Source organism: Carcharhinus amblyrhynchos, chromosome 14, assembly GCF_965287045.1.
Source record: "Carcharhinus amblyrhynchos chromosome 14, sCarAmb.v2.hapA, whole genome shotgun sequence".
Classification (NCBI taxonomy): domain Eukaryota; kingdom Metazoa; phylum Chordata; class Chondrichthyes; order Carcharhiniformes; family Carcharhinidae; genus Carcharhinus; species Carcharhinus amblyrhynchos.
Window position 1 is genome coordinate 42,787,669 of NC_137337.1, and position 20,683 is coordinate 42,808,351.

The 20,683-nt window shown below is 45.2% G+C and overlaps 1 protein-coding gene across 2 annotated transcripts in view; it reads right to left on the bottom strand.

Annotated features, from left to right (window-relative positions):
* Window positions 1–20,683, bottom strand: part of ccdc175 (coiled-coil domain containing 175) — a 136,069-nt gene that overhangs the window by 108,952 nt on the left and 6,434 nt on the right. For both annotated transcript variants that reach the window (XM_080202795.1, XM_080202794.1), the window contains exon 3: window positions 20,564–20,675. In XM_080202795.1, coding sequence (XP_080058921.1) covers window positions 20,564–20,675 — 112 coding nt within the window. The remainder of the gene's footprint in view (window positions 1–20,563; window positions 20,676–20,683) is intronic.

Sequence of the window (20,683 nt, forward strand, 5' to 3'; positions counted from 1 at the left end):
TACCCACATGACGAATCCTAAAAGAAAATAATGGTGGGCAGTCATGCTGAATGGGAGGAAGTCCTCCGTACATATTTGAACCCATAAATGGCCCAAATGGGTGCAGTGGGGTGAAAACTGGATCTGGAATCCGAGGTAGCGAATTGTTGGAGTCATGCCCATAAGGAAATGGGTAAATGGTAAAGGGCTCCCAAGCTTAGTAAGACGCGTGCGATTGCCAGTTGTCTAGAACAGTTCCGTTGTAGTGAAGCGGAGATTATCCGGGTTAAATGGGTAGAGAGGCCAGGTAAACCAACTAAAGCAAGACTTAATGAGTGCTACCACACGCATACAACAACTGGAAGTGGAGGTAGGCACACGAGAAGAAACGAACCAGATTAATATGATACACATGAACCAGTTCCAAGCTCAATGTGTTAAAGCCTATCAAAAGACTGCGCTATCACTGAGAGAGAGGCCACGCTGCAACAGGTAGAGGAAGTTAAACATAAATGCAGCGACTTGCAGGCTGCAGTAGAAGTTTTGCACCAAGCAGGAAAGGAAAATACTGCCGGTGCAACAAACCACACCCAATGCCCGCATGAGATTGAAAATTTAAAATCACAACTAGCCACAAAAAGAGGTGCAATGTGTGCATACACCATCAAAATCAGGGATAGTGACCCAAAGGTACAGTGGGGGGATGTCTGTTATTATGCAACAGCTAGCGCCACTGCCGACTGGGGACCCGCACCTCCGCTCCCAGTAATGGAACCAACAGCATCACCCAATCCGGCCCTCATCCTGGAAAACTGAGACTCAGCCCCCATCCCAGTAAATCCCATCCCTAGTCCAATTCCTATCCCAATAACTCCAGTCACTAATCTGGTTCCCATACTGATGAATCCGGTCACCACTTGATGACAGAACAGGCAGAACCACAATGTGACTTATTTAACTCCATGCACCATGACCCAACTCACTGACATAGCTAAAGCGATCGGAGTATTCGAACCCTCCGGGGATCCAAATGCTCTCTTTGACCAGATCATCCAATATCGTGTTTTAAATGACCTAGACGAGGCAGAAGAGGTTAAACTTATTCTGTTATGTCCAGGTCCCACCACCCGTTCCCCCCTACCCAAACCCAAGAACGTGGCCGGGGGAACCCTACCAGAGATGAAGGCAGCTGTTCTGACTGCCATAGGCTACAATAGGGATGACCCAGTAAAAGGCTTAAACAACTGACAACAAAAGAGAGGGGAACACCTATGCTAACTGACTACGGAACCAAACTGGTGTGTTTTCAGCCAATTAAATCGAGTTCAATTAAGTGCACATCACTGGTCCACATGGATCTGGACCCTGATAGCATACGCCACCAAGGGAAGTCGGAAAGCCTGTGAGAATTTTGACCCTGATGATAATACATGTACGGAAGCCTGGGCCATTCACAAAATGACTCGCATGTGGGAACAGGAAGTCAGACAAATAGACACTCCCAAGGCCACGAAACACAGAAAGATGAACCCAATCTGCCTAGACCTGGCCCCGTTTTGGCATACTGAAGGGTGAGGTGGAAACAGGGGACTGGGAAACTCAGGGCTCTCACCTCTGCCAATCATCGATACAGAGAACCACAGCCCCACACAGAACTCCGATACAGTCCCAACCCCAGGTACAGAGAACAAGACAAAACCAACCCCAGATATCCAACCCCACAAGCACAGTGTTACAACTGTGGCCAATTCAGCCATTTTACTACGGAATGTAGAGCCCCACCCAGCCAGATTCCATGACCACCCCAACATTTTCATGGAGGAGAACCCTGACCAATGCCATTAGAAGGAGCTGCCAGACAATACACCACAACCCCAGTAGATGCCTCTGACATCCCTTTTAGCCTCTACCCCGACTTAGTCTCCGGACTGGAAGCATAATGGTGCCAAACCTCCCTGACTTGGATTTGCAACACCGAACGGGATAGTATAGGGAAACCCCTTATAAAAGGCAAAGTCGGAGGTTGCCCCGTTGAGTTCCTATGAGACATGGGGGATCCCGTACCACTCTTAGCACGTCCCTTGACCTCGGCTGTACTTGGCCTACCAGGAAAACAATAACGTTAAGTAACTTTATAGGACGTTTACATAAGGGCTTAGAAACAGACCCACTGGAATTTCAACGAGGTGATATAGTATGTCATCACTCTGCTATCCTGGTTAAACTCTACCGAGAGGCAGAGCACATTCTAGGTCCAACTGAATGAGGAAATGCAACCTATTGTTTGACCCCACTAATTGTGTATAATGTCAACCATCCAGCAACCCCAAGTCGAGGTGGCCACTGGCAGATATGTAGACCAAATCTCCACTTTTGGAGAATTGTGTATCAGCCCCATAGAAATGACAGAGGACCCTGAAGCACAGGGGTATATTAGCCAAACACACATAGGTATTCTCCAGTCACAAACATGACTGTGGCCGAATAACAGGGGAGGTAATCATAGAAGGTCCTGACCCTAAACCCCAAACCCCAAAAACAGTATAGCATCCCCAAGCAAGCTGATTAGCAGTTTATTAAAACAAGGAGTCCTGCATCCTTGCTTCCACTATCAAATTCCCCCATGTGGCCAGAAAGGAAACTGGGTGGTTCCTGGAGGCTCACCATTAATTGATGAGCCCTAAATCAGACCACAGCACCCCCCCCAGCACAACCCCACCGTAGCAACTAGCCCAGTAGCCATGATGAAACAAGAACCACAAGCAAAATTTTTCAGTGTTGGACATCAATAATGGCTTCTGGTCGATTTCTTTAAATCACCACTGGCCATACAAATTTGCCTTCAAGTTTCAGGGACAACAGTACACCTGAATGTGTTTACCACAAGGTTTTCACAACCCCCCTCCATGTTTCACAAGCACTTAGCAAAGGGCTTGGAGGGATTCCCTGAGCCAGAATGTTTGGTCAATATGTAAATGATCTCCTCTTACAGACTGAAGCAAGAGGGGAACATCTCAAATTATTGGATGAATTGCTGAACCTTCTCACTACATTGGGGTTAGAGGTAAATCCCGAGAAAGCCCAGATTATGTATCTCTTACTTAGATACAGTAGTGACTGAGGGAAAGCATGAGACAGAAAGGAAGCGAATCGAGTCTGCAACATGCCTTCTCTTACCAAAGGATTTCAGCTCACTGCGCTCCTTTCTAGGCTTGGTGGAGTACTGCGGGAACCACATCGATGGTTTTGACACTAAAGCGCTCCCCTATCTGAATTTATATGAAAAAACACCCTGTGGGTCTGGACTGGGTGACACACACAAGCACTCTCAGACCTCAAACAATCCGTTGCACAAGCCTCTGCCTTATAGATACCCAACCCTGAAATCCCCTTTGCTCTTGAAGTAGCAGTCACTGACAGCATACTAGCCACCATGCTCCACCAAGAACAGCACGGATGACTTGGCCCAATTTCTTATACATATTAAGTCTGGTGGAACAAAGTTTTTCAGTGTGTGAAACTCATCTATTATCAGCTTTCTGGGCAGTGCATTGCTTTAATTACATAGTTGGCTTGAATCCTCTCACCATACTTACAGAACACACCCCCACATAACTACTGCCGAACAGTCGAATTAAAGAATGGACGGTTAGTCAAAACAGTATAGCACAATGGACGCTCATGTTATAGGGCTGAGACACTGCAGTCAACGTCCCCACATTCCTGTCAGGCAACCTACTCTATGGGGGGGAAGTTCCACGAATGCCAGATTCCGGCAATAAAAGACCCCAAGGGACTACTTTTGCCAAAAAAGGGGGAGGAGCCAGGGAAAGTTGGCCAAACCCAGGCTCAGGACAGTTCAAAGATTTTGTAGATGGGTCATCCATGGTGGAAGAGGGAAACAGGAGAACAGGATGTGGGATTACATAGAATACTAAGAAGGCAAACCCTCGAGTGAGATAGGCTTAAAACTTTTGGCACATATGAGGGTACAGGCTGAAGATCAGGCAGCTATAGCATATGTAGTCAGCCACCCTGACAGGCTGCCCACACCTGCAGACATACACTCCGATAGTACGTACGTATGACCATAACAGTTTAACAGATCTCATGCCCCTATGGGAAGCAAGGGGATTCATATTGGCAGATGGGAAACCTCTGCCATCAGCCCCATTGTTAAGATTTATTTTTCAGACTGCCCAAGACCGGGAATATGGCATAATTAAAGGCCCACCACTGCAGCTTCCCACTTCGGAACATAAGGGTGAACAAATTAGCCAAACAGGGTGCACGAGAGAGGGAATTTTGGCAACCGACAGTTACAGAGTGATTTGAAGCCGTAACTACAGTGCAGAAGGAGGCCATTTGGCCCATCAACTGTGCACCCATCATAATAAGAACATAAGAACATAAGAAATAGGAGCAGGAGTAGGCCATCCAGCCCTTCGAGCCTGCCCCGCCATTCAATAAGATCATGGCTGATCTGTCGTGGCTCAGTTCCACTTTCCGGCCCTCTCCCCATAACCCTTAATCCCCTCTCTTATCAAAAACCCATCAACCCGCTTCTTGAAAATATTTAGCGAGGCAGCCTCCACCACTTCAACGGGCAGAGAATTCCAGAGATTCACCACCCTTTGAGTGAAGAAGTTCCTCCTCAACTCCGTTCTAAAACGCCCCCCCTTTATCTTGAGGCTGTGCCCCCTAGTCCTACTGTCTTTTTTCAGTGGGAAGAGTCTCTCCACCTCTATCCTATCCATCCCATTCATCATCTTATACGTCTCAATCTCACCCACGGCCCCATTCTCGTAACCCCACATATTTGCCCTGCAAATCCCCCTGACACTAGGATCAATTTAGCATGGCCAATCAACCTAACCCACATATCTTTCGAACTGTGAGGGGAAACCGGAGCACTCGGAGGAAACCCACACAGGCACAGAGAGAATGTGCAAACTCCACACACACAGTCACCATTTTCCATGCTTGCCCCAAAACCGGAAAATCCCATCCAAGGTCAATGCACCATTGCACGGTCTGCCATGCCAACCCACTACGATCCTGTGGCGAGCAGGAAGGGAAAATCCCACCCAGAATCTCCCCTTCTCCGTGAACTCTCCCTCCACTCATGAAATCTCCCTCTGCCCTGTGAAATCTACCTACCCAGTGTGAAATCTCCCTACCCCCCGTGAAATCTCCCTACCCCCCGTGAAATCTCCCTACCCCCCGTGAAATCTCCCTACCCCCCGTGAAATCTCCCTACCCCCTGTGAAATCTCCCTACCCCCCGTGAAATCTCCCTACCCCCCGTGAAATCTCCCTACCCACTGTGAAATCTCCCTCCCCTGTGAAATCTTCCTCCTCCCTATGAAATTTATTTCCCCCATGAAATCTCCCCTCCAGTGAAAACTCCCTCCCCCCTCCATGAACTCTGCCCTCTCTGTGAAATCTGCCTCACACCATGAAATTTCTCTTCCCTGCATTGCCTTACTCACCTATGGTCTGGCTTCTCTATGATCCTACTGGTAGCCAGACTTAAAAACAAGCCCAGAGCAGTGACCAAACCTGAAACAAATTCAGGAAGAGGCAAACCCTGCCTCCTTTGGGAAATGGCGAGGCACAATGTCAGTACAGGATGGACTTGTCCTTAAGGACGGCCTATGTGGTCCCGACCAGGGACTGCAACCAAATCATTTTTTAAAACCATGATGTCCAGGGCCATGAAGGGGCAGGACCACAAGTGAGCGAATCAAAGGATTATGTTGGTGGCCAAACCTGGAACAGGACATGCGGCATTACATCAATAATTGTATCACCTGCGACAGAACAATTCTGATAAATATGCCCACAAATGGGAACTGAGACATACTCGCCCTGTGGAAGGTCCTTGGACAAATCTCCAGATTGAATATATCGGACCCCTACCACCCAAGTGGTTACAAATACATCCTGGTCATTTAATAAATGGGTGGAAGCTTTTCAAACCCACACTAACATGGCTAAGGTCACGACTGACATCCTAGTGCAGCACATATTCACTAGGTGGGATCTTCCCCACAGCACTGACTTGGATCAGGGCACTCACGTCGCTGTCCAGGTAATGCAATGGGTAATAGAATTGTTCGGGATAAAACAACAAATCATCATTTGCTTACCTCCCTATCCAGCAGTATAGGAGAGAGGATGAACTGTACCTTCAAGTAATGATCTGTAAAACCATTCAGCAGATCAAACACTTCTGGAACAAAGTCCTGTCCTTCATATTAATGATAGTATACAATTCCATATCTAGTTCCACCAGTCACCCCCCCCTCAATGTCCGGTGACCTATGTGAGGAATCGAATCTTTACTCGGGCTGGATCAGTCTGGGCCCAAAGTCATGACCCCCACCCATGAGAATGTCGTGAGAGCCACCCTAGAAAACATACAGGCACAACGGGCCGCAACCGTTAAAACAGACAAATGGAAGCAGCAAAATAAGGCAAAACCCATCGAATATGACGCTGGGCAACAGATAATGCTCAGAATCTTCCAACCTGGTATGTTCCTGTCCCCCAAATATGCCGGACCCTCTCCCATGGTGGATAAGGCCAGCCCCTTGGTGTACAAGGTCGTAGTAAATCACAAGAAAGCCAGGTGGTACCATGTGAACCAAACGAAGGCATTCGGCTCCCAGCAAAATTTTCACCAAGCCACATTACCATGAAAGGAATTTTTGAGCTACAAGGGGGCCTCAACCCTCACCCCATAGCATCAGAAACAAACCTGGTATCCCTGGGGCCAGCACACGCACCTCTGGTTCCCGTCCCAATCATGATGTGGGTATGCCGGCGTTGGACTGGCGTAAACACAGTAAAAAGTCTGACAACACCAGGTTTTAGTCCAACCTATTTATTTGATAATATTCTCACAAGCTTTCGAGGGGACAGCCTTTTAATTCACCTGACGAAGAGGCTGTCCCCTCGAAAGCTTGTGAGAATATTATCAAATAAATAGGTTGGACTAAAACCTGGTGTTGTCAGACTTTTTACTGTGTTCCCGTCCCAATCTACAGGGCCTCAGGAATAAAACCCCGACCCAGGGGACCCCGGTGAAAAGGATGGGGCACCTGCATCCCCTATGGCATCTCTGGTACCGGAACTCCCAGAACCGCCTGACCTGGCGCTCACTACCAGAGGTGATAATGCAGTGAGTAACCCAGCAGCCAAAGTCTGCCCATGTAGGTTCCCTCTGCTGAGGAGGATATCATGGTCAAAACTGTAAATAATTTTATCGCCCACTCCACATATAACTCAACTGAAAAAGGCTTCTTTTCTGTCCACGTTATACTGCGCCATAATCTTCCGACAGACCATAGTTTGTTGTGGGATGAAGAATGTATTGTTATACTGTGCCATAGTCCTCCAACTACAAGGACACGTGCCACATTCCAAGGGTCTCAGACATTGGCTTCCCAAAAAGTACAGGGAACACTACACACACAGTTTTTTTTCTCTCTCCCTTTCCCTTTTCTGCAGACGGCACATGTACCACCTCCTAACAGTGGAGGAAAGGGCTGACGCCAATGCTGCCGTATACTCAAAATTTTAATCACTTGACAAGACTTTTTTCACTGGTTAGAATAATTGTTACACACCATCGCTTATCTTTTATTTGAAAGACATTTTTCCCACCACTATCCTTTGGAAATTCACTTGATACCGTACAATCTCTATCATGCATGCTGTGTAAACTCCTAACTTCACCCAACCCCATTAAACACTGATTGCCAACCAACCCTTCATATGATACTTTATTATTAATTTACTCATTTCTTTATTTTCTTTTCCAAAAAAAGTCATATGACATTCTAGTAAAGAAAAGGAAAAGAGAATCAAATATTAATAAAAATTAACAGGTGCTATCTTGATCTCCCCCAGAAAAAACTACATATCTTTGCTATTTAGGACTCCTCATCTCAGAATGGACACAGAAGGACCGAACCACAGACGCCACACCATTTAAGCCCAGAAGATCAGCCTATGATACCCTGGATATATGTGGTTCACCCACCAGATGCAGACAAATGTGAGGATGGCATCCTATGGGTACACCCCAAAAAGAGTATCACTTATGGGTTTAACAACCAGAGTGGTGTACAGGAAAGATAATGGGAGCTCTGATTACTGCTCCCTAAGGACGACCCTTGCTAGTGTTTGGTGGCGTATACTAACCTTGGGTGCATGGAGCTAGCCTGTCCAGCCTATGGCCCAGAAAAAGGGCTGGAATTAGGAAAGAAGTGCCCCGGTAAGGTTATTCAGAACAAGTTTATGTACTATGAAATTAAGAATGAGTTAAAACCAATAGTTAGCACATCCCTCCCCACTTGTCCTGAAACCACTCCAAGGCCCCAAAATGGATTGATACTAAAACATACAGGGAAAATATTATTTGGCAACACACAGTACAAATTGATAAAGTTTATTTATTAGTCACAGGTAGGCTTACATTCACACTGCAATGAAGTTATTGTGAAAATCTCCTAGTCGCCACACTCCGGTGTCTTTTGGGTACACAGGGAGAATTTAGCATGGTCAATCCACCTAACCTGCACTTCTTTGGACTGTGGGAGGACTGATAGTCATAGATTTTGCCGGAACGCAATTACCAGATTGATGTCCCTCCCCACTTAGAAATTTGTACATCCACTTGATTCAAAGGCTACTAAGCCGAAAGACTGGGACACACGAGGGAGGAGACGCCCAGATCAAAGGGGCGCAAAAGGAGGGAAATCCTGAATGGTCAGTCAACTGCACATGGGGTGGTGGTATCCACCATTAACACACTGGATCTGGCTGGTTTGGATAATAAGCTCAGAGTCCTAACCCGATATGTTAAACAGATCTTGGACGGCTTAGGTGTAAACGCAAGATGCTGAGGGAGATTTAGCTGAGGACAAGGCCAGTAGCCTTATGGTTACTATAACGGCATGCCCAAACTATTAATCAGATCCCCCGAGAGAGGGTGGAAGATGATGCCAGGCAACAGAACCAAACCCTGTGTCTATGAATAATGGATGGTCGAGCAACTATGAGAGAGCCTTGGCCAGGTTAGCAGGGGGAAAGTTCCGTGCTGGATCAGTGATGAACAAATTAAAACACCTGTACCAGGGAAAAATGATGGCAACTGACTATGTCTGGTCTAACGATAGTTGTGAAGGAACCCCAGGGACTGCACTAAGAATGGTGCTGGGGATCCCAATAATATTAAAATATAAGGTGGGGTTGACATTTTTTGAAGCCAAAAATATAGCGATCATTAAAGGAGGGATGTGGGTAGAATACCAGGGAACTCTACCATATGTGGCTGAGAAAGGAGGAAAGCTCATAAGGACTAGTCTGGAGAAATGTGAACATACATACAAAACAGGTCTGTGCCAATATTCGGTGTACGAAAATGAACATGCCCTATGTGGATTCAGAACAATCATTGACCAAAACTCTACTCTGGAAATTCAAAATTTGGAAAGGGATGTCACCTGGGTAGCTTACGGGGGAAGGGAGAATATTGTATTACAACCTTGCTATAAAATTACCAGTAAGGGGCAGAAATGTGTAACATCCACAACACTACCTTTTGCATTAAATCACACATTTCCTCGAGGATAGGATTAATTGAGATGATAGATGTACACAGAAGAGAGAAAACGCTAATATATGCTTGCGAGGAATGAGACAAAGCTTGGGGGAGTATTTTGAAAAATTTGATACTGGGTTAATACTTCTACCCGAGAAACCTCAACAAATTTGGGCACAACTGATCACAGCACACAAGATCTTTGTCAAAGTGGCGCAACAAACAGGGGAAATAAAAAAGAACATTAGTGGAGTTAGAGTCACTACATGGTGGAAGGATCTCTGGGGCTGGCGTTCAAATGTCCAAATCTACTCAGGGGTCTACATTCTGTCATACCTGGCCGTAATAGGAATCCTACTTATGGCAGTGAACCTAACCATCACGTTTAAATTCGTCCGATGGGAGAAGGAACTCCTGCAATACCTGGACTCGGCAAAGGACATGGGGAAAGGCTCTACAATCAAGAACATTGATACTCTTCTGTCTGTATTGCAATATGTACAGTCACTTGTTATTTTGTACTGTTTATTGCTTTGTTTTGTACATACTTTATTGATGCATTGTTTCTTTTATTATTTTACTTCATTTAGATTTGTTGTTACTGTTGTGGGTTAGGAGTGATACCATAAAGCCTGGATTCGGGGTACTTGCTTGTTGAGATTGTTTGGCAAGGATTGTGTGATCCGGTTTCTTGATGCTCACTGGATCAGGATGAGGGACTGTGGCAATATAATCAGGGTCTTTAAGACTAATTAAATTAGATATCCTAAATTAAAGAATTGGGCATATTAAAATCAAACACAGTCAAACCTCGGGCAGCCAAACTAAGGTCAAATATACAAAAGACACAGAAACGTATCTGGGCCTGTCCCATCAAAGATCATCACACTGAGACCCAGCAGGAGATCATCACACCCATTGAAATGCACTGGCCTATTGTTAGAAGTGATGTGGATGTGTTAGAAGCCCAGATTTGCTCAGGCTTTCTGTAACCTAGAACTCCTGCATTTACTTTATAGGGCAACAGATTACATGTAAGCAACACCACGGAGATGGACACCTGGGGGCAGGTCCGATGTCCTGCCAAGCAGACATCAAGAAACTCACTGGGTATTGGGACCCCCTCCCAAGACCTCATTGGCCGGAAGCCAGAGAAGTTTCTGGAAAGGTGGGGGGGAGCGCGAAAATAAAGGTACGCATCTCAGACACACCAGCAGCGAAGACTTGACGAGGGAGGTGATCTTGACCATCTGGAAGACTGACAAGCGAAGGAAGAAGATGCCACTGAGGCTCACATTCATGATGACAGACCAAAGGGACTCAGAGAATCGGGCCTCCAGTTTGACCACCTTTGCAGATAGTACACTTGAATCTGGGATATTCTCTTGTTTTATGTGAATAATTTAACGGTTAATAATATTATTATTAATAAACTTATTGAACCTTTATTTGTGTTTCTCGTTTATCCATCTTGCAAATAAAGACACCTGGGTAAAACCTCTGAGTAAGTAAACTGGTCAAAAGTATCTGAGGTTTTGCAGGTACAAAATTGGCATCTCCCAACAAGCCAGTGAGGGCTCACCAACAGTCTCTCAATCACAGCCAAAAGTGAGAGTTTTAATAGAATGAAGAACAATACAGCAAAGGAACAGCTCCATCGACCCTCCAAGCCTGCACCGACCACATTGTCCTATCTGGACCAACCGCTTATATCCCTTTATTCCCTGTTCGTTCATACACCAATCAGGATAAGTATTAAATGTGTCTAACGTAACTGCCTCAACCACCTCACTTGGCTGTGCATTTCCGGCCTCCACCAGCTTTTGTGTAAAAAAACTTCTTCACACATCTTCACTGAACCTTCCCCCCTTACCTTGAACTTGTGCCCCCTTGTAATTGTCATTTCTACCCTGGGAAAAAACTTCCAACTATTCACCCTATCTATATCTCTTATAATGCCTCTAATGTTGGTGATCATGCAGCCAATCACAAATTATATTTTCTCAGGCACCAGCAGGGAAAGGAAAAGGGCTACTGCCAGCCAGCCCATCAGCCCCAGACCACCTCAGTTGAGGATGCTGAGATCCCACTGAATGTGGAGCCATCATAGTGTTCAACCACACACTGGACGTGTACAGAGACACACACCTCAGTGGGACCTAGCTTTTGAGCAGAATTGGGGGTCACCATCTGATGAGCACAGCACAGAATTGGATCCACAAAGGCAGAGACAGTGACAGTTAAGGTCGCTAACACTTGAGGGTCACCTGAGGGTCGGCTTCTGCTGACTCCAAGTCTGATGTTGAGCCTGTGAACTTGGCCCATAGAGATGTTGGAGCTCTAAAGACAGATGGCGGCACAACAGGCAGGGTTGTCAGGAGCTGTCAACAGATTGGAATGGAACGTGGAAGAGACTGCTCGTGTTCAGTATGACGTTATCGTGCTGACACGCTAGTACATCAAGGTCACCAATGGACGGGTGACGATCACCGTGGAGGCCTTAGTACAGGGCTTTATGCTGAATATGAGCTAGAATCTGTACCTCATCATTTCAGTCATGAGTGTTTTTGAGCACTGACTTAGTGAGAGGCTGATGGGGTGCCTCAATCTCCTTCCAGGAGACCCTTCACCTTGGAGTCTAGGGCTGGCTGCTGGGCACTCACAGGAAGGAGTGCATCAGTTGGACACCCTGCTGAAATCATCCAGGATCCGCCTGGAATGACCAGCCACTCCAAGTACCCTCTGCCTGTGTCGCTATTAATTTTAGATGCTCAGGGCAAGCAGGATCTACCTGCTGTAGGGAACTCTCTGGATCTTGGCTCTCCAGAGGACACCCTCCAAAGTAATCACAGACAACAGCACCCAATTTTCCACCTGCTTGATACAGACCTATGAGTAGTAAGTCATAAGATTTCTGATAGAGAGCAATGACTATATGAGATTGGAGGTGTGTGTCAAGGCCACAGATGAACTGTGATAAAGGAGGATGCCACTCTAGGCCTGAAGATCCGGCTGACATATCTTGACATTAACCCTCTACCAGCTTTCTGATGGGCAGCTGATAATTACAGTGCCCCTGAGTGTCTGGTTTCCCGGTAGGTATTTGAGACTGGTGGAATGAAAAATCTTATGGGATCAGAGCGAACCTCCATTACATCTGATGTGTGCTCTTTATTATGAACAATTTAACTAGTTGACCTAAATGCACCACTTGCGTTTTCTGACTCAGATGCCAGGCTAAACTGAGACTCCAGACGATTGTCAAGCACTCATGATTGCAATGATCAAAAAATACTGCTGCTGAAGCTTCAACAGGGCACACATTGTTAGCCTTGCAGACTCAATTCATTACGGTGAGTGACAGATAACTGTACCCTAAGGAGCAATCTCATGCTGGGGTCTCAGTAAGATGATGAGGCTTGAACACTTGTTTTGCAGAAATGATTGCTTGTGGAGAGACCTGACTCGGTGGACAGAGATTAAACTTCAGGTAGCAAGGCAAGAATGTGATGATTGTTTTCCCTGACTTGCCATGTAACACTCCAGGCATACTGTCACAATTACAGTTCTATTCCTGCCTTTTGAAAGTTGCTGTAACAGTGCAATGTTTGCTAGATGCTTGTGTACTCTGCTTAGTCCATAGAGGAACTAATATCTGATTAAAGAAAACCTACATGCCTAGGCTGCCTAACACTCCAAGAATGAGGACATTGAATGAGCTGTTACAATTTTACATCACAGATTGATCTGCACCATTGAGATGATGAGGATAGCCACAAAGGCGTCCTTGCCAAGCCAGCATTAAGTGCACAGCTGAAAGAGGCTCAAATGAGTCAATTTTGCTCATTGTCCTTGAACCTAGTGCTAAAAGAATCTCACGGGCATGTCTGACCTGTTTTACGGCCCTCTCCTCTGGAATCTTAATTCACTCACCCTCATCAAGCTCAGTTATCTCAACTTTCTCTTCGGAGGAAATGTGCAGCTCCTCCATCTTTTGCTGTGCCAGACCATCCCTCACTTTGTATGGCCAGGTTGGGTCGAACATAGTGATAAAGCAGGAAACTATGGTGAGAGTACAGAACATGCTGCCTGACCAGTCCACACATTGCAACATATCTTCAACATGCCAATGGTTTGCTCGATTAAGGTGCAAGCTGTAGAATGAGACATTGTATCTGTCCTCTGAAGTAATTTGTGGTCGCCAAACAGATGTCATCAGCCACATCCTTAATGAGTAGACTTTTATCACCTAAGCCCAATCATGGATGTGCTGAGAGTCCTCAAAGATCTGTGGCACCTCTGAATGACTCAATATGCAGGAGTTGTGGGAGCTTCTAGGGGATCTTGCATAGACCAGCTGTACATTCAGAATGGTAGCCTTTCTTATCAATGAATCGTAGTAACTCTTGCCAGGTGCACCCTACATCTGTGGGAATCTGGAGATTTCTATAATGCCCACTGCTTTGGCAACATGGCTAGCTTCATTCAATGAGAACTGATGTAATTGTGTATGTTGCTAAATAGGGCATTGGTCACCACTCAGGTATAATTATGAGCAGATGCTTGAGACATGCTGCAGATATCCCCAGTGGAGGTTACTCACAAAAAAAGTTCATTGTGACAGTCTCCTTTAGAGCCACAGGCAATGGCTGGCCTCCCAGTCGCAGTAACATCAGTTCCTCCCAAATAATACAGCAAATAATCCATCACATCCCTTGACAAGCAAAGGCATCCATGATAACGTCTCACATTCATCTGCACACAAGAAGCATCTTCAGTACATCCTTGCATCTCATGCAAATACCTCTGTGGAATTGGTCTGTGAGCCTCAGTTTTAGGGTGCTGAGGAGTGTCCTGCTGGTCTATGTTACTTAGGATAAGGCTCTTCCCCTTGCCCAGTCTCCTCGTGACGGGCCCGTCCTCTCCTCCTTTTCAGTTGCCTGATTGCCAGGAAAAAGGCAACTATCCGATGGAACCACTGAATGGAGACATGACTGAACACGTTGCATTCTCAATCCAATCATTGTGAAGCCCTTGGATTGAACTTATTCCAGCCATTCTATCCTCAGATCATGCTTGCAGCAGTAACTCTCTCATAGGAATCACTGGTAGGGACCACTTTCCCCACAAACACTGCAGGCATGACAGCATTTTCATCCTTCCTGGCCCCTTGAGGCCCCTTGAAGAGTTACTTACAGAAACGCCAGGATCGTGAGACCACCGAATCCACCTAATACTCGTCTACAAGCTGGAGATGCCTCCTCTGACTGTGAGTGTCATCTACAGTCCAGTATCAAGCCACCAATCCCCAGAGCAGACGTATGTAAGGGACTGAAAACACCCAACATAGCAAGATATTACTGAGGCACTTCCACAGCACTTGCTCTCAATCCTTGTCAAACGGAATCACAAAGGCCATAAAGCAACCTTCTATCGTAGGTCGCTGACAGCTGATGGTATCTCACTTGAAGTATTCAAGTATGGAGGCACTCATGTATCAGGAAACTCTCTAGTCTCTTCTGCCTAGTCTGGAACCAGGGAGCTGTACCCCAAGACTACAAGAAAGCCTCCAGACTACAAGTGAAAAGGGCAAGTCTGTGATGATCACTTAGAATCATAGAATTCCTACAGGACAGAAGGAGACAACTTGGCCCATCGAGTCTGCACGGATCACAATCCCACCCAGGTCCCATTCCCATAACCCCACACTCTGCTAATCCACTGACACTCGGGGCATTCACCTAACTCACACATCTTTGGACTGTGGGAGGAAACTGGAGCACTTGGAGGAAACCCATGCAGACACGGGGAGAATGTGCGAATTCTACATAGACTGTGACCTGAGGCCGGAATTGAACCCAGGTCCCTGGCACTGTAAGGCAGCAGTGCTAACCACTGTGCCACTGTGTCGTCCCTTCAACAACATGAATAATTCTTTCAACTTCTTTCAACAAGAATAACTCTTGCAAGAGTTATTCATCATCAGATTATCACTCACTTCGATGATGGTGTATACAGAATCAGTGTGATTTCCAGCAGGATGGAGGACAGTAGGCATGACTTTTGCAACATGTCAAATTGAAGGAAAGTTCCATGAACAGAATATGGACATCTATAAAGTATTCATTGACCTGACCATGGCTTCTGACACAGTAACAATGTCACTATCCAAGAACTACATTTCAATATATTTAACAGCGCATGATGTACATGTTTAAAGAATAACAAGCATAAATAGCTTGTAAATTGGACAGGTGGTTAACAAGTGATAATTTAGTTTGTGCCAATTTGGGCCTTTTGTCCAACACACTATTGCTGCTCACTGAAAAAACAATTTCTTCAGGCAGATGTGCATCTCTTACGCTCCAAAACCCATGACATTAAGACATTAGGTTGAAACTCCCAACATACTTCAAATGTTGTTCCACTCAGCCCAGGTCTTTCAGATCAAATTATTACCAGCAAGATCCACCTTGGTAGGAACTGTTCTGTTAGTCCCCACAGCATTATCTGCTTCCTCTCTTGATTAAAAATTACTCTATTACAAAGATATTTCACATGAGTACTTTCCCATGGAAACACAAATGATGGAATGTCAGCTTCTTCCTCCCTTGCCCTCATCAAGGCCCCCAAATATTCCTTTCAGCTGAACCATGTATTTAATTGTACTTCGTTCAACTTAGGTTACTGTTGTATTTCTACTGACAGTGGGCTTTCCTCTATACTGGGGAACACATCTGTTCAGTCCATAACCATGAACCTGTGTTTCCAGTCCATTATTAGAACAAAGAACAAAGAACAGTACAGCAGGAAACAGGCCCTTTGGCCCTCCAAGCCTGTGCTGCTCATTGGTCCAACTAGACCATTCGTTTGTATCCCTCCATTCCCAGTCTGCTCATGTGACTATCCAGGTTATTCTTAAACGATGCCAGCATGTCTGCCTCCACCACCCTACTTAGCAGTGCATTCCAGGCCCCCACCACTCTCTGCATAAAAAAGTCCCTCTGATGTCGGAGTTATACCTCGCCCCTCTCACCTTGATCCTGTGACCCCTCGTGATCGTTACCTCCGATCTGGGAAAAAGCTTCCCACTATTCACCTATCTATACCCTTCATAATTTTGTATTAGGTCTCCCCTCATTCTCTGTCTTTCCAGGGAGAACAACCCCAGTTTACCCAATCTCTCCTCATAGCTAAGACCCTCCAAGCAAGGCAACATCCTGGTAAACCTTCTCTGCACTCTCTCTAAAGCCTCCACGTCCTTCTGGTACTGCAGCGACCAGAATTGGATACAGTACTCCAAATGTGGCCTAACCAGCATTCTATACAGCTGCAACATCAGACTCCAGTTTTTATACTCTATACCCCGTCCTATAAAGGCAAGCATACCATATGCCTTCTTCACCACCTTCTCCACCTGTGCTGCCCCCTTCAGGGATTTGTTGACTTGCACACCTAGGTCCCTCTATTTCTACACTCTTGGTGGCCCTGCCATTTATTGTACAGCTCCCCCCAACATTAGTTCTTCCAAAATGCATCACCTCACATTTATCTGGATTAAATTCCATCTGCCATTTCTCCACTCAATTTTCCAGCCTATCTATATCCTGCTGTATTGTTCGACAATGTTCATAGTTATCAGCAAGTCCAGCCATCTTCGTGTCATCCGCAAACTTACTGATAACACCAGTTACACCTTCTTCCAGACGATTTATATATATCACAAATAGCAGAGGTCCCAGTACAGAGCCCTGCGGAACATCACTGGCCACAGACCTCCAGCCAGAAAAAGACCCTTCGACTTCTACCCTCTGTCTCCTGTGGCCAAGCCAGTTCTCTACCCATTTAGCCACCTCTCCTTGTATCCCACGAGTCTTAACCTTCTTAACCAACCTGCCTTGAGGGACTTTGTCAAACGCCTTATTGAAATCCATATAGATGACATCCACGGCCTTTCCTTCGTCAACCGTTTTTGTCACCTCCTCAAAATACTCCACCAAATTTGTAAGGCACGACATCCCTCTTACAAAACCATGCTGTCTGTCACTAATGAGATTGTTCCATTCTAAACGCGCACGCATCCTATCTCTAAGAATCCTCTCCAACAACTTCCCCACCGCGGACGTCAAGCTCACCGGCCTCTAATTACTCGGGTTATCCCTGCTACCCTTCTTAAATAATGGTACAACATTCGCTATCCTCCAATCCTCAGGGACCTCGCCTGTGTCCAGCGAAGAGACAAAGATTTCCGTTAGAGGCCCCGCAATTTCATCTCTTGTCTCCCTGAGCAGCCTAGGATAGATGCCATCAGGCCCTGGGGATTTGTCAGTTTTAATGTTCCCTGACAATCCTAACACTTCCTCCCTTGTAATGGAGATTCTCTTATTATCTCCTTTACACTTGCATCATCATCCCTTCAATCAATAAAGGCCCCATAGAGATTGATAGCTTTTTAGGAGATAAATTTCCAGTCACTGATCAAAATAATCAGATGAAATTTCACATTTTAAGACTTCAACTATAACAAACAAACTAAAATCAACATAAATCAAACATTATTTAAACAGCCAATTAATGCACCAAATGAAAGAAAGGATCCTTCTGCATTGATTAACTAATGCAATGGCGGTAAGTCTTATAACAGTTTTACCTCACCACTGGCAAATTTGTAGCATAAAAGGAATAGTCCCTCCAAAATCCAGAGTTTTCAAGCAGGCTCACTTCTCCCTGCTACACTAGGTTGAAACTTCCAACACACTTCAAATGTTGTTCCACTCAGCCTAGGTCTTTCAGATCAAATTACCAGCAAGATCCACCTTGATAGTAACTATTCTATTCCTCCTTACAGCATTATCTGTTTCCTCTCTCTGTGTCTTAAAGAACTGATGTCACTTTCCTCTGAGGTATTGTGTGAAACTTGCTGATCTTCCAGTTGAAAGAACTGTCCTCAACCGAGTGTTGCAGACTGGCACATTCCAAGGTCCAGGACTACATGCTGAGGGACACGCTGAAGCTTGGGGCAGCCGCCACAAAGACACAAGGGGGAAAGGCCACACTATAAGGCCTTTTAACGGAGGCAAACCGAGGGCCCGGGAACTGCAGAATACCCTCGGCCTGCGTAACTGTGTGCCAATCTGAGAAATAATGGCACACAGTAAAATTTGAGGCCTGTATATAGTTTTAAGTTATGAAATGTAATGACTGTAATTTGTATACAAATGTAAAAAGGTTTTTATTCTGCACTGTTTGCAGTTTTTAGACATGTAGATTTGCTATAGTTTAATTGAGATTTTTATGAATAAAGTATATTTTTGAAATAAAACAATTGTACGAAGATGTGCTTCTCGGCCTTTGGCTAAGATCAAGTGTGGTATCGACATGCTGTACTTGGTAGAAGTCACTAGGTTACATTTTAGCTTCATTTGAAGCAATTTTTTAAAGCATCATCTTGGCCTTTGGGCTAAGATGCAAATGAGATCAAGCCTTGGAGGAGGAGCTATACCTACTTCAATCAGCTTGGATCACGTAGATCAAGCCCATGACAGGAGGTGAGAGCCCTGCCTTGTAAGCTTGGATCAGGAATGTCCCAACTTGTTGGGACTCTGAATTGGAGTTGATTGGATTGGATTGGAATAAAGCTTAAGAAAAAGTGTGAAGATATGCAAAATGTCATTTGATATTTCAATAACTTTCTGTTTGAGTTTCTCCCCCATGGCCACATCACAGAGATATTTCTAAGCAAGGTTGTCTTCAGAATTCTCAATCTTCCCTTTAGTTAGATGGGTAATTTTAAATCATAATTGTCTTGTAAGGTCCTGCTTCATTACACACTCTTGCCTTCTCTACTGAGTCCTTCAGACTTTCCTTCTTGCTTTCTACCCAAACATACTCAGCACATCCCATACTTTCCCTGCTTCTGTACTTGCTTAATAATAGCTATAACTATAATATTTTCCAGTTCTGACAAGAGGTCACAAACCTGAATCATTGGCTGAATTTAATGGAGCTCGCCAGCGCAGGCTTGATGGCAGACAGACCGGGAAAATTAGGCAGGAGTGTTCACATCCAATACCCGCCACTTGGAAAAAAATTTCAATTAACTTGAGGGTGGAAAGAGCCCACTTCAGGAATTTGACCCACTGGCAGCAGGGTGCTAATTAGGCTCATAAATGAACCACTTAAAGTCAATAACCCTAAACGCACTGGAATTTAATGTTTGTTCAAGGATATAATAGAACTTTTAAGTGTCTCCTGCAGCTCCTGAAGGCCACCCAGCAAACTCTATCAAGTTTACTCAGGGCCTCACTGATGGTCACTCAGTGTCCAAAGGACCTGGCATTGGGATGGGTGAGGGAACTGAAAATTTGTTCTCTTACCACCCCTGCCTCTCCTTTCTCTGTCACCCCCTCTCCCCTCACCCTGTCCCAGGGATCTCTATCCCACTCATCTGTTTCCAGGGATCCAGTGTCAACTCTCTGGGTAAGCGTTGGGGCATTACTGATGGCAGTTACCACTTTCTGTGGCATTGCAGCAATGGAACGTTGCCAGCCCCCAACTAATCAACAGCTTTCAGGGGTCTTTTAATATGTGGGAAGTCCCACAACTGGCCCAACTGCATTCCTATTGCATTAAACCTCCACGGAAGCAATGTTGTGTTCCCACTGGTTCTCTAAATGATGGGGGAATCTGTGTCACTAGAACTGAATTCTCCCCATTTAACTGTGTTTCTCTTAGTCCTGCCTGACCTCCTGAATATTTCTAGCATATACTGCTTAGGTTAAGCTTCTTCAGTATTTTATTTTTAATTAAAGAATGTTGTGATTTGAATTAAGGTACATCTCTGCATCCATCATATAGTTTGTCAATTTGCAAAATCTACAATAATTAGTAAATCACTTTTCAAAAGATTAATGTTACACTAAATGCTTTCATCAAAAAATAGTAATATCAAGCTTGCTTCACATCATCTTACCTGCTATTTGCTGGTTCAGTTTATTAGGAATTTGAGACAATTTGTGTCGTAGTTTACTGGCTTTGATGGTTTCCACTTCAAGTACATCATGAACATTCCTTCTAACTTCTTCCTAGTAAG